The sequence below is a fragment of the Cephus cinctus genome, unplaced genomic scaffold, assembly GCF_000341935.2.
Source record: "Cephus cinctus unplaced genomic scaffold, Ccin1 Ccin1_scaffold0616, whole genome shotgun sequence".
In the NCBI taxonomy this organism is placed as follows: domain Eukaryota; kingdom Metazoa; phylum Arthropoda; class Insecta; order Hymenoptera; family Cephidae; genus Cephus; species Cephus cinctus.
The window spans coordinates 1,131-16,748 of NW_014333260.1; the positions used below are offsets into that span (position 1 = coordinate 1,131).

At 38.2% G+C, this 15,618-nt stretch overlaps 1 protein-coding gene across 4 annotated transcripts in view; it reads right to left on the bottom strand.

Moving 5' to 3' along the window:
* Window positions 1–476: 476 nt before the first annotated feature.
* The window catches only part of LOC107269164, a 43,080-nt gene continuing 27,938 nt past the window's right edge, over window positions 477–15,618 (bottom strand). For 3 of the 4 annotated variants that reach the window (XM_025086427.1, XM_015742716.2, XM_015742715.2), the window contains one exon: window positions 477–4,604. In XM_025086427.1, the coding sequence (XP_024942195.1) occupies window positions 4,437–4,604 (168 nt within the window). In that variant the 3' untranslated portion in view covers window positions 477–4,436. Of the gene's footprint in view, window positions 4,605–9,245; window positions 9,360–15,618 lie in introns of those variants that run through there. The other variant, XM_025086428.1, reaches the window with a different exon arrangement.

Below are 15,618 nucleotides of genomic sequence, written 5' to 3' on the forward strand. Positions count from 1 at the left end.
GAAGTGCACAAAGGGTCGCTTATCTTCTACGACTAATTCGATACTCTGAATAACATCGTCAAAACAGTGTACGGCTGCCGCATGAAGTCTGCATGGGGGTCGGGGAAGTCATAGAAAACTTCGGGGCGCGGGTGCCGTTCGAAACCTGCACGGAGGCTTCCTGGAATCGAATGGCTGAAAAATTTCCTGGAATCGAAGCTGCTGCTGCTGCATCCTCGATACGCAATTCTGCGAGATAATGTTCAAAGTCAAAACGTCTGAAGGCTGCCGTTTGAAATCTACACGGATCGGGAGGGAGGAAGGGGGTCCATCAAAGCTTCTAGAAGGCACAATGGTGGGGTGCAAGGGGCTCCATCAAAACGTCGCGCGAGAGGACCGTCGGCTCTGGGAGCGATCCTCAGCGATTTAGCACGGACACGAACCGTCGAAACTTCTAGAAGGTTCTAGATGCTTCTAGAATGTTCTGGAAGGTTCTCGATCGTATGTAATTCCTAGAATCGAACGCAAAATTCCCGGAATCGAGCGAAAATTCTTAGAATCGAGGGGTCTCGGTAACGTCACTTCCGGAAATCGTAGAGCTCACGACGGTAACTTAGCACGGACACCCACCTTCGAAGGTTCTAGAATGTCGGTATAGGTCGGTTACAGGAATCCTGGTCCAGAACCGGCCCTGTTATACTCCTCACGTCATATTGAGGTATTCTTAACACTCTTAACACATCACTTCACTCAGTACGCCGACGTTAATTTTTTTCAGCTGGTTGGTCTCCAGTTCGTTTTCGCCAACTAGGTTGTTGTTGCTGCTGTTGTTGTTCCATATATTGTTACCTCTGTGGTGGTTGTTGCTGCTGTTGTGGTTCCGGTTATTGTTGTTCTCTTCGGGTTAGTACTAGGCACCCGTCGAGAAGTTAGTATCTGCCTTCGGGAAGGCAAATTTCCGCTTCACTTCCTTGGGTCCTTGTCAAGCTTACGAATAGAACCCGGTCCATCCACTGATCGCTAGGTAGATTTTCCCAAAATTGGGGTACCCACACTCCTGGACAAATTTCATAGTTGTATTCGTCCATCTCGTCTTCGATTCCTGCGGGTATCCCTTTATCGGCCATTGTCTCCTTCTAATAATGGATTTGTGTTTTTTTTTTTCTTTGAGAGTCAACTGAGTTATGATGACTGGGATGAAGAGGACTCGTGCTTAAATACTCTTGGAGGCCCCAGCTTCCTCAGTAACTAGGTAGGGTCTCTTCCCCTGTAGTCCTCTTTGGCTTCTATGATGGATGTTTCTATACTTGCTTGCGGCCGTTATTTCCATTTTGGTGTTTTCGTTTTATTTTCGGTACATGTGTTTCTTCTTTTTATTCCTTGATAACCAGTGTTTTCTTGTAGAGATTGATTTTGTGACTCTTGTCGCGATGTCGATGATTGCTCCGCAATCTCTGGTAATATAAATTCTGGCTGTGACGAAAATAATTCATCGGATGCTGTTGGTTGCGGAAGTATTGCTGGAATTTGATTAATTAATTTCAGTAATTCCTCTTCTACATATTCTGATAATTATGGTGAGGAGAGATTTGGAAGCTGTAATTCTTCTTGAGACCATTGCGAGAACTGCAATGAAGATGGTCCTGGAAGTTGGAATTCTTGTAAGAATGATTCTTCAGGTAAATATGTTTGTGGAAGCGACGAAAATGGTGGTAATATTCTAGGAATTGGCGGCGGTTATCGGTATTGAATTTCTTCATTTTCTTCTGTTACAATTATGTTTCCTCCTTCGAGAGTGTAGTGTCCTTCAGGAAATATGAGTTCTGTCCCTTCTATTAATCTTTCCGGGTTAGACAGAAAAAGGCCTCTGTAATATAATTCTTCTTCTCTTAAATTATTCGAAAATTGCGGTACCCACATTCCTAGGTAAAATTCAAAATATTCTGTCGTAATTTCTGGAGTGGGTGGTGGTACACATCTATGCCTCATTGTTTTCATCTGGTATTGCTCCAGGATTTCTTTGGATATGTAATGAGATGATTTTCCCTCGATGATAATCTGTCTCATTTCCAAGGTATCCACCTATACAGGTTTTACACAGAATTGCTGCAGTGTTCTGTAATAATTTCAAATCGCACCTGTAACACAGTGGAGAGATCAGCATATTATTCTTTCTTAAATAAGGCTATTCCTCGATGCGATCGTAGTGTTCTTGATCTTCATATATTTCTTCCCAACAGTCTTTGCATAGTAATCGTAGATTGGAGCTAATATATGCTGTTCTACTTACTTGTTTCACACAAACTCCAGAAATTAGAGTGCGATATCTGTCAGGGTATTCTTCTGGACATAAGCCGTCCCATTCTTAAATGATAGCAGAGTCAGTATTAGGTAAGCGCATCCTGGTGACAGTAAGTACAGTCAAATTCAACGACTATTGGTAGAATGAATTAAAGCTGGACCTCATATGTGAAGCAGAGATAGAATTTGTCCAAGAAGCTTACTGAGAGAGAGAGAGAGAGAGAATACACCTTGTTGGAATTGTTGGAGTTCATTGTTCGGGTATTTGACACAAACACGAGGTTCTTTCTTAGGATTAGAGGTATGCTTAGGTTCATCTAGTGCTGTTATTTGTTGAGATTCTTCGTCATGGTTGCCAGAAATTTTCTTTGGGGTTAATTGTCGTTTTCTTCCTAAGTAAATTAACAAATGAGCGACGGAGTCCCATAGGGCTCGGATTAGATGGATGGACCATCCATATATGGTGTGTAAGGTATACCATGTACAATAGTGTCTACAACCAGTTTGATAATTTTAAATATCATCATTATACCAAATAATCCTGCGCTTGCAGTTCCAAATTTCGTAAATGCGTTCCAAGTGTTTTCCCATGCCTTACTTGTTATAGTGCGTATATCTACTTCATTCATAAGATTAGTTATAGACATTCCCTGATGTACGCTCGGTTGTCCTGCGAATCCTCTCGCCCTTGTATTTATTACAGCGGGTTGAGCAACGAAAAACATAATATGTTCGCGTAAATGATTTAAATCTCTTTGCCCATATATACCGCTGGTTTCTAGCGATACAGGATCTATGTATTTCCATTTAGGGTTAGTATTGGGTTTTATGATTATAGGTGTACGCGTTTTGTATGGTTCAGGTAACATCAGGTAAATTTTTTTTTTAAATATATCATTCAGGTTCAATATAGTATACCGGTGATGCTATTGAGTTGCAAGTTGTTTGCGTTGCAGTTTTTAGAAGAATATGTGTGTTTGGTGTTAAGAAGTATGATTCGTTTCGTACACAGACCGGTAATTCTGGGTAACTTTCGGTAGTGCTTCATATAGTAACTTCTACTGGTATGCATTTTACAATATTTGCTACTTCTCCTGATAATATAGTCATATAGCCTGGTCTTTTCATGACGTAATATGCAAATTCATCAGGTAGTAGTCTGGCGATTTTTAATGCATTCCCTAGCACTTATTGTTCTAACATACATCGTTGAATTAAAACATCGTGATACAATCCCTAGATTTGCGTTCGTATATGTTTTTCCACGTATACAAATTTAGAATTAACATAGACGAATATGTCTAGATTCTCGACTCTAACAATATGTCTTGTGGCAAACGATGCGGTTGTTTCTAATATTAACAACTTTGGGTGCTCTGTTCTAATCAAATTCTATCGACAAGTGGTCAATGTTCCTCTGGCAGTTAAAGCAAATGTAACATCTTGCGTTATAAGTGAATATATATTTTCCTCGTATTCATGATCCGCGTCTACAGATTTATTCTCCATTCCTTCGTATAAGACATCATATTTGTCGAACCCATAGTTATCAATTGGCATTGTTTCCCAAAAGGTTTGTCCGCCTATCATTTCAAAATAATTTCCATCTTTAAGGTTGCATGATTTTCCACTGTTTAACTTTATCAGATTAGATTCTAAAGCCCGTATTCAGAACTCGCTTTTAGTGCTAATAGCGCGCTTTTAAATTTTTTCTTAGTGACTTTTAACTACACGCGATTTTGTTAGTGACTTTAAGAGCGAGTTGTGTATACGAACTTATACGAAGTCTACAACAGCCTCGTGGTCTTAAAGGGTTATAGAAATGGTGCCTAGAATATTTACATTGGTCCATGTGCCATACGCGTCTGTATATTGCATCCCACTACATGATCCATCATTCCCAATACTCCCGGCAAAAGTTACAGCTCTAGCCACAGTATAATTTCTTTTTAACCCATCAATTACATTTGCCCCGAACTTGGCGGGTCCTGTACTATGCATGCGATAACATTCGTCTTATGATAATTAGGCTATGTATTCTGCCTCTCCATTATTGACAGCTGAAATGTGTGAGTGTATTTCTTGATTTTACATTGAAGTACATGTGCACTTTTGTATTCCCTTAATTGCAGAAATTGTATATAAACTGGTGTAGTTTATACTTGTGGGGGTGGTATATCGCAATTGCCTATTTCCAATAAAGATATAGTTGTAACATTTGGTTGGTTACTCCTACAATCGTATCCTATTAAAGCTTCTCCTTTTTGAAATGATTCTAGTAACCATATCAGAGCTATTAGTATTATCACCGCTGTCAATCTCATCTGTAATCAGATATGAGAATGGTTTGAATTAATCGTTTGGCGTGATGTGTGAATACCGTAATCTATTTCCATGAACTATCTTTGATCGTTTTCCAATTTGAATTTCAATATTTCCTTTTCCTAATATTCTCAATACTTTAGGGAGACCTGTATAGTGATTGCCTAGTTTCTTTGGTTTCAGCCCCTTTAACAGAAATACATAATCTTCTGTTTTGAAATTTTGCGGGTTTGTCTTTTTATCATCATAATATTTAGATTTGAACTTAGCTCTTATTAAATTTTGTCTTGCTAAATCTTGAATATTATGGATTCGTTTGACTAAACTAACTAAATAATCATTGTATGTGAGTAATTTATCTTTTCGTACGAGTGGATCATTAGACGGTTGGCTGGGTAATTTACCAAACACTAACTGATAGGGCGTATGCTTTGTTCCTTCATGCACGCTCGTATTATGTGAGAACATAGCTAACTCTAACCACTCATCCCATTCAGAATCATTATTGACATATTGTTTTAGATATTCAGCTAATACATGATGGGATCTTTCAATTGAGCCATTCGATTATGGATGGAATGCTGTGGTTTTAAATCGTTTAATACGGAATCGTTTTGCTAGTCTTCTCATAAATCCACTTAAGAAATTCCTTCCTTGGTCTGTCAAGATAGCTCTTGGAGCTCCAAATATACAAATGAATTTCTTTACAAATGCGTCGCCTATAGTCGTGGTTACGGCGTTATTCAAAGGAATTCCTAATGAATATTTAGTTAATTGATCTTGAATCGTTAAGATGTATTCGTTATTTTTATCATTTTTAGGCAATTGTCTTACTATGTCCATAGAAATTTTATCAAATGCAGTACCAGGGGCATCGGTGATTATCATCGAACTTCTAGTTTTAACTCGGACCAATTTCTTTAATTGACATTGTAAGCATTGACGAATAAACTCTTGCACGTCCGATTTAACATTTTCCAAATAATATCTTTGTCGAATTCTATTATAAGTTTTGGTTACTCCTTTATGACCTCTTAACGCAGATGCATGAGTTTCTTCTATTATTTTAACTCGTTCAGATGGTAATGGACACTGAATTACGCCATTGCAAATGATAATTTTACACGATGAACCTAGAAAAGCACCCTTGATTTCTTTGAGTATATGTATCCACATCACGTTACCAATTTCTAAGGTTTTTACTATACTAATTGATCACTAATTTAATTGATCTACAAGATTACGGGACGTTTGCAGTGCTTGTGTAATATTGTTGAATATAAAACCTAGTCCTTCTCTTTTGTTAAGGTCTATTGGTAGAATTAAGTGATAATGATTTCCTTTACTGGAAGCTTTTGCTTCTCCTGCAACTAAATGTTCCATTAATGGTAATTCTTTTCTATCATTTAATCCTTTGGATCCTATGTCAAATGCTTCTCCATCGATTGAAACGAAATAAGCATAATTCTCTTTTCGCATGAATAATTGATCACTGCTTTGGTCACTATCTAACTTTTCGTTGTCGGATTCGTAATTGTTCGTTGGCACATCTTGCACTTGGTCAACCGAGTATGTTTCAGTGTAATCATCTGCCTTCTTTGGCCTTCCTCGCTTTTTAGGTATAGGGACCATTTTTCATTCGGTGTTAGCACATATTTTACGTTTTATCTTTCTCGGCCTCTTTTGCTTTGTGAATTTTGTCCTTTTACAACTTGTCGTTATGACCTTCCTCAGCTTACCTCGCTTTCGCTTTCCTTTATTATCGTTTGAATTTATTTCCGTAATATCAGATTAATCCTTTCGCATTTTTGAAAGTTGTATTCTTTCGCTTTTCCTTACATCTAGATTGTCTGTTACCTTAGGATTTTCCTGCGGTTCTACTTGCTTATCAGGCTGACCGTTAAAGGCGATTCGGTTTCTCTTACTGCCTTACTCCTTGTTTCAATTACTAGTAATTTTTGATGCTCTATTTGTTCAACAGGATTTCGTAATAACGCATCAGCATTAACGTTTATTTGTCATGCTTTACAAACAATATCAAAATCATATTCGAATAATTTCAAGCGCCATTTTGTAACTCGTGAGTTTGGATTTTTAGTTGACTGAAACCAAACTCAAGGTTTATGAACAGTAACCAGGGTGAATTTATGACCATAAAGATATGGTCTGAAGTGGTTCACGGCATATACTATTGCTAACGCTTCTTTCTCGTAGGTGTCATATTTCTTCTCGCATTCATTTAAAACTCTTGAAGTATAAGCAATCGGATTATCCTTTCCTATCGGTCTTTGCGACAATATTCCACCTATGGTATATCCGGATGCGTCTGTTGTAACAACAAATGGCTTGGAAAAGTCTGAATACTGTAAAACTGGTGCTTCACATAATGTTTGTCCCAGAGTGTTAAAGGCTCTATTATAACTTTCTTCCCACAGAAACAGGCTTTCTTTCTTCAAAACGTTAGTCAGGGGCTTGGCTATTTTCGGGAATCCTTCAATAAATCTTCCGTAATATCCAGCTAGTCCTAGAAATTGTCTCACATTTTTAGCATTTTTGGGGATTGGAAAGTGTCTTACTGCTTCGATCTTTTTAGGATCTAGCCTGACTCCATTTTCTCCAATTATGTGACCTAGATATCCAACTTCTCTTCATGAAAATTAACATTTATCTGGTTGTAATTTTAAATTTGCGTTTCTCAAACGTTACATTAGCTTTCTAAATTTTATTTCATATTCTTCTAAAGAACTGGCATAGATCACGATATCATCTAAATACACGAACAATTTTATTCCTTGCAATCCGGTCAAAACTAGGTCCATCAATCTTTGAAACGTAGCAGGAGCATTTTTAAAGCCAAATGGCATTCGATCGAATTCATAATGCTCATAAGGGGTTGAAGATGCTGTTTTGGGACTATCTTGAGGATACATTTTAATTTGATGAAAACCAGATGCTAAATCAAATACTGAAAAATACTCAGTTCCTCCGAGTTGATATAAAATATCTACTATATTTGGCAAAGAATACATATGTCCAATTGTTTTATCGTTTAATGCTCGAAAATCTAGTAACATTCTCCATCGTTTATTTCCTTGAGAATCAGGCTTTTTAGGAACAATCCATACTGACGTGTTATAAGGGGATTGCGATAATTTAATTATTCCACCATCTAACAAATCTTTTACTTGTTTATTAATTTCCTTCTTATGAATAAGTGGATATCGATACTGTTTCGCATTTGTGGGTTGCTCGTTTGTCGTAGGAATTCGATGCTTCAATACGTTAGTCGCTTCTAAAGTGTCTGCGGGTATATGAAATCTATCCTTGTATTCTCTTATTAAATTTTCAACATTTTCTTTTTCTTCCTTATTTAAATGCTCCAATCGCAATAATTTCCTTATTTCTTTATATCTCATTTTCATTTTATTGGACTCAGTAGTAGGATATTGATTTTGTATTTTTAAAGATTCAGCGGATACAGCGGACTCAGAGGATATTGAATTAATAAGACTTTGATCTTTGATTTTCATAGATTCAGAGGATTCAGAGGATTTTGTAATTTTTGAATTAGCAGGACGTCTATCTTGAATTTGTATAGATTCAGTGGATTTAGGAGATTCAAAGGATTCAAAGGATTTGTATGTAAGAAAAATTTCACCTAAGTGAATGTCTTCTTTGACACTTTGTTCGTCCCTTGCTAATTCATCAAACTGATATAGTTTTAAGGTAGGAATTTGTAATTGTATTTCTTCCTCTCTTATATTATATATTGGGAGATAAGCTTTCTCTTTTTGATTTCTTACTAAACCGTGTCCTCCATACACCCCGTCTCCGATTACAAGGTGCGGAAGATATCCTTCTTTCAACTCTACGTCGTTTACTCGCACGTATATGACTATCCCTGATCTCGCGGGTACAACAATTGTTTCCTGAGTCTCGAAAGGAATCTCTATTCCTCGAAGTCCTAAATATTTCTCTTCGTAGTTGATATAAGCATCATTCTCTTGAAGAAATTCAGTTCCTAATATTCCTGCCTGCTTGATGAGGAACTATCGGGTACCAAATGGAATAAAGCAGTAGATCCTAGGACGTTCACTCTGGCCATCCCTTAGGTGGTAACAGAGTGAGCAGTGATTCCAATTAATGATAAAAGTTCCTCACGATTTATAGAAGTTCAGGATGCGACGTATTTCTCTTTTATAAGATTAAGACCGGCACCTGTGTTTAATATAATGTTTACCGGCGAGCATAAATCATTTGAAGAAATTCGGACTGAGGGAGCTCGATTTTCTCGATTTAGATTAACTGTAGCATCGCGAATTATTGGCTTCCAATGTCTTGTGCTTCGATCATCATCGCTGGGCGCGAAGGGGATTTCGTAGTCTCCCGTGATGCGCCCGTCCTCGGGAGAGCATTCTCGTTTCCCTGGCGTTTTTCATTTTCTTGTTGAAATTTGGAATTGTTATATTCCCTTTTCCGACATTCATCTATCGTGTGACCCATATATTTACAATACCGGCAAACTTTTGATGGGTTTCGATGTGTAAAATTTGGTGGAAATTGCGGGGGTCTGGTATTAGTTCCTTCGGGAAAATGAAATTTCCGTGATGGGTTTCTCTTAAAATCTCGTTTTTGATAATTATCTCGTGATCGGTACCCTCTGTTTTCCCTTCTTAGGTTCTCAACGGGTCTATAATCCCAACAGGCAGTAGCAATATGACCGGGTTTCTTACAAATTTGACATTTTAAAATTTGATCTGGAACAAAATGAACTTTTCTTTGATTCTGATTGGTTATAGAATTAGCTTCTTGGTTTTCGCGATATTCTTTCATCCTTAACTGTTTCCGAGCATCGGCACGCTTGTCTAATTTTTGTGTCTATTTCTATAGCTTTTATTCCTGCTTCGGTAAGATCTTTAACACGTCCTAATCTATGTTGAATTTCTGGTTTTAGACCGTTTATAAAATTTTCTAATATTTCTTCTTCTATTGTTTCTCTGAAGGATTCATCTACTTGATTTTCCTCACTTGCTACCTTTTTTGCGTTTATGATCCTATTTCCTATTTTTCAAGCACGATTATTAAATGCTACTACACTTTCATTATCTTCTTGATACAATCGTCCTAATTCGTGACGTAGTTCGTTCACTGTTTCTCGCGGTGCAAATACGGTTTTTAACCTCTTAATCAACTCATTCATTTTATAGAATTTATTTTCTTAAACTACATCGTGTGCTTCTCCCTTTAATTTGGTACGTACTAAAGTGACTAAATTGGCTTCGGCGGATTCAGGTAGCATTTCGGCAGCTTCTTCACATCCCGCAACGAATTGAGAGAACGGAATATTAAATCTATCGTATCGCGGAACTACTTCAATTGCGTCTTTAAGAGAAACTAACTTATTACTTCCCAACATTGTAGGGGATATTATAGGTGTGATTGATATAGGTTTTTAGGTATGTTCTGGTATAGATTCTAAATTTGGTTTTGTAAGTGGTTGTGAAAAGCATCCTGGAGGTGATCGTGGAAATAGTTTACTGGGTTTGAATGATTCTGATTCAATTGTGTTTAATGGGGCAAAAACTGGTTTGGGCTAAAGGAATTCTTTCGTAAAACTTGAATCAAGATCGGATGATGTAGGAGTGCTAGTAAAAGGTTATTCAGTATCAGATGTGCACGCGAGAGTATGTTGCGTTGTCATGGCCCTTCAATTCAGCGGGTGGTAAAGTAACATCATATCCCACCGCTGTCACCAAAAATTTAATATATACATATGTGACATCCAATTAACGATTATACACGGTCGGTGTAGTGATAGTTAGAGTATGGTCACAATAACCTGTTTAGGGTCTAACCTTTCGGAAATTTTCCCGGGATCGGCCAGTTACTTGCACCCTATGTCGTTGACGGTCATGACCTTCTTCGTACGAATCGAATTATTATTGACTGCAGATAAAAATTTAAATCCACAATATGAAACCTTTAAGAGAGCTGATGAAACTGAACTTCTACTTACGAAGTGTTGCACTTGACCATGGATTAAGAAATTTCGCAATGGTTGAACAGGGATAGGGGAGAGTATTTAAGGATCAAAGGAAGATTGTTAATAGACAATTTTGCAATAAAGTTGCGTACGGGTAATTAGAATTTCAACACAATTATTTAATTGAAAGGAAAAATAAGATAACTTACGTTATTGAAATAGATTGTCAATACGATGTTTAACTGTTGAATTCGAATTCGGAATCGGCGACAAAAGACTTAGAAAGATTTATAGAATTTGAACGTAAACCTTTTCTTGAGTTGAATTTTTAGAGAATGATTTACTTTGTCATTTATCTGAACCTTTTGACTTCCAACTCCTGATTGGACTCTATGACTGCTGACCCGAAACTGATTCTGGATCGAACTAACCTTCCTTTTGTTAGATGATTTCGTGAAGACGTAATAACTTTTAATTGACCTGTGACTAACTGTTAGGCCTTAATCACTAGATGAGGTTTACCCTCTATTTCTTGACCTTCCGTTCGTCTTTTGTAACCTCTTCCTTATACCATAGCTTTTTGGGTCACACGCATAGCGCGTGACCATTGTATTGTTTATACTATAATTTCTATAAGACGCATATATTTTAGTTGTCACAGAGGTGCGAAGACTAACTGTCGATGTGTTTTCATTAGGTAAGTGACAGATTAGAATTATTCTTCGAAAATTTATATTTAGATTATCGTTTGTTATGAACATGATGACAATAGGATAATGCGTCGCATCAGACAAAATACAAGTTAAAAGCATGAAATGTGACTGAAGGTTCTCATCCAGACGTAATACAGAGGTTGTTAATGAAGAAATTGAGGAAATAAAACAGGAAGTACTTTATGGGAAAGATATGGAACAAGAAACATTAGTTAGAAAAACTGTTAGTGAGGAATTAAACAAAATAAAAAAAGGTCTACTGAACTTTGTGCCACAAAACATTCAAATTGCACAAAGCAAACCAAAGAGCTATATCCAAGCAATTGAATCAGAAACTATCATCATAGTAAAACCAATCCAGGAACAAGAGAGTGAGACAACAAAAAAACAAGTTTAAGAAAGAATTGATATCAAGACCATGCATATCGGAGTTACGAAAGTAAAGGGTAGAGATGGTGCGGTCATATTGGGATGCAGCACAAGAAGTGAAATTCAAGATCTAAAGAATAGAATGGAAGAGAGATTAGGGGACAAATTTAATGTCAGCGCGCCTAGGCAGAGGAAGCCTAAGATAAGAATAATTGAAATAGATGCAGAACAGATGGAAATGAGTGATAGCCAAATGATAGAAACAATAACAACTCAAAATGGCATAAATGCGTCCCACATGAAAATAATCAAGAAGGTAGGAAAAACTGGAAGAGGAGGGGGGGACAAAATGGTAGAAGAAGTACGGAAGTGATACTTGAAGTAGATTCCGAAGCACACAACGAAATAATCGAGAAAAGGAAACTGAATCTGGAATGGAAAAAGTGTCCAGCCCAAGATTTCATAACCGAGAAGAGGCGTGTCAGCACTGTCCCGGAAAGCCCAAGGGCAGTGACTGCTAAGAAATCAAGAAGAGGTACGTAAACTGTATGTTTAAAATACAAAAGTATAATGTGTCTATAAGCGATGAACATGATGCACTTGATACAGAATGTCCCGCATTCAAGAGGATGTTGGAAGAAGAGAAGAAGAGAACAGAACACCACGCTGATGAATAGCAATTAACGCGTGGAAGAGAAGTGCTAATGTGCACAAATGCGCAAAGCTGGTTGATACATAAGGACGAAATTGAGGACCAAGTACTTAGGAAGAGGAGACCAATGTTTTTGGCTTTGACGGCGACGAGGCTAACAGAAGACATTATGGAGGCTGAAATAACAGTGCCGGGATATAGTATAGTAAGATATGACTCTGAAAATAGGAGAATCGGTGGGATATTAATATATACACGAAATAATGTAAAGGTTCAGTTACTACAAACTAAGAAAATAGTGGGAAACTGTTGGTAAGTAACCATAGAAATAAGGAATCCAACAAACGGTGGTGTGATAGCTGTTATCTATCACTCGCCGAGTGCGTCGGATGCAGAATTTATTGAATTTATAGAAGAAGTAGTCGAAGAAATGATTGTTAAAGGGGAATGAATTATAGTTGGGGATTTTAATGTAGGTATGAAAAGTGGATCATATTATGCAAGAAAATTGCAAACGATGATGGAAGAATTAGGGATGAAACACTATGTAAAGGAGCCAACAAGGGTCACATATGACAGTGAGACAATTATGGATTTAGCCTTTGCCAATATGGACATGGAGGTACAGGTCCAACATACACCAAAAATAACCACTCGTGGTTACAAGTCACGCCCATGAAGGCAGACGTAGAAACGGGAGGTAAAGAGTTCATAGCGAGACACTTTAGTAATTATTCTGAGCCAGAATACCAGTGAGTATTAGGTAATATCATAGAAACGAATGAAGTGCAAAATGGAGACGTACATGCTAAAGCAAATAGGTTAGTTAATAATATGATTAAAACTTTAGACCAAGTTACACCTCAAAAGAAATTTAAAATACCTAGTAAATGGGCAGGTAAGAAATGATATTGTGAGGAGGTAAGAAAAATAGCGACCGCAAGAAATAAGGCATATATCAAACCGCGATATGAAACAACGGAGGGGAGATGGTCAGAATACAAGGCAGAGAGAAATAAATTAGTAAAACAATTAAAGAAAAAGAAAAAGAATTATTATGAGAAGATGATACATGACAATAAGGGGGATTCTACAAAAATGGGGAAATCTCTTAAAGAAATCCTGAGGAGAGTGAATGTACACACAAACGAAGTAGTGGACTTGGACCTAGAGCTAGAGCTTGATGCAACAGAACTCGCATCAAATATAAGTGTAGCTGATAAATTTAATATGTTCTTTGTAAATAACATAGACAAAATAGTTTAATCTATGGAAAAGGGAGGAGACACAAATAGTAATATAATATATGAAAATGAGCAATGGTTCGACGATTTCAAACCCATCGATATAGTGGAACTACGGAAGATAATAAGTAAATTACCAAAAAAAAAAGGGAACGGAAGAATGAATATCAAATAGTATATTAAAAGCAGCTAAGGACATTATTCAAGATAAGTTAATGAATGTTATTAATATCTCATTTAAAAAGGACAATGTCCAGGTGACTGGAAAACGTTTACCATAGTACCCATAACAAAAGTGCAGAAACTAAAAAATGGTAGTAACTTCAGGCCAATCAACATGTTGCCGAATTGCCGATATACAAAGAAGTACTGGAAATAGCAGTAAAACATAGACTAGTAGAATATCTAGAAACAAATAGTAAAATTACTCATGTGAAACCGCTATACAAAGTATTATTGATGATTGGAAAGTGACAGATAGTAAAGGTAAACTAATAGGTGCATTGTTTTTAGATTTAAAGAGAGCATTTGAAACAATAGACAGACAGAAGTTACTTTATAAGTTATATTAATTATACTAATTATATTAGTTATATTAATAAGTTATATTAATATCATACAGGAGGAAGGGTACTTAATTGGTTAGAGACGTATCAAGATAAAAGACATCAAAGAATTAAATTTAATAATTTATGGTCCACAAAAGTGGAAACAAAGTATCAGGTACCACGGGGATCAGTATTAGGCCCGTTGCTATTTATCATATATGTTGTGACGTATTTTTACGCGATCGACCTCACCATGCAAGACCGACCGGCGCACACCTTTACGCGATTCCTACGCGTTCCAGGCTTGCGACAATTAATTATTTTTATCTCTTGTGGACAATTTGTACAGCTCGGTCCTACGAAGAGTAACATTCGTTCTTGTGCGAGGGTGCACCAGGCGTCCCTGCATTCCCAACTCGCGGAAATATAATTATGCGCAAACTGACGATGGGCGCTATGCCATAGGGGTCGGTAGTGGTGCTCAGTCGGGTGGCGCTGTGTACGCCGCTTCCAGTCGTCGTGGTTGAGTACCAGCTGAGTAGAGCGCGTTGCTGCCGCGTGACGTCAATCCTGTCCCGCGTTGCGCGCGCCTCCTGGGCCAGTAGACCTGCTGTCCACAGATAGCGCGAGTGTCGACCCTCGCGTGTCGCAGCTCCCTTCCTCCAGGTACTCCAGCTGGCTCCCTCTCTCTCGTTCTCCGCGTCTTCACGGGCACGGCGAGCGAGCACCTATTCAAACTCCGGCAGAGTACACGCAAAACAAAAGAAAATAATAAAATAATCTATCGAACTTTCAATTAGGCCCTTGCGGTCGGTGGATCCTGCCTGGACTTTGCAATGGCCTTTCGGCCCGTATCGCGTTTCGGCGTGATTTTCCGCCGAGGACAAGACGGGTGAAATCCACCACGTCACAACAACCCTCCCCCAGGCGGGAACTCACGCGGTAAACGATTGTGAGCGATTCTTGACAGTCCGATTGCTGTCGAACGACTCGAAACTACCGCGAATCCAGGCACGTCAATCCACCTTCCGGCCGAGCTCTTCGGCCCCATCAGGGCAGTTCAATCGGTTTCTTTCCTTTATCGTGGACCATCACCAGACACATAAGGAAATTCAGTACAACACAAATTACTAAACTTATTCGCTGCCTTCAGTCGATTTAGGACCTTTTCTAGCCATACGAGAGGTTCATCGAAGGTCTTTGTCGCGATGATAATATCATCTAAATACGCGAATGCGTTTCCACCCATCTCCGGACCGATGATTCTATCCGCAAGACGTTGAAAATTCGGCGGGGCTCCCGAAAGCCCAAATGGCATCCCGATATAATGGAAGAGTCCTCTTCCCGGTACTACGAACGCGGTATACTCCCGACTCCCGGGATCTAAAGCTACCTGATGGTAAGCCTGTTTCAGATCAATCGTGGAGATATAATGCGCTGACCGTAACTGATCGAGAATACCTGTCAAATTTGGCAGGGGATACGCGTCTCTCTTCGCGACATCGTT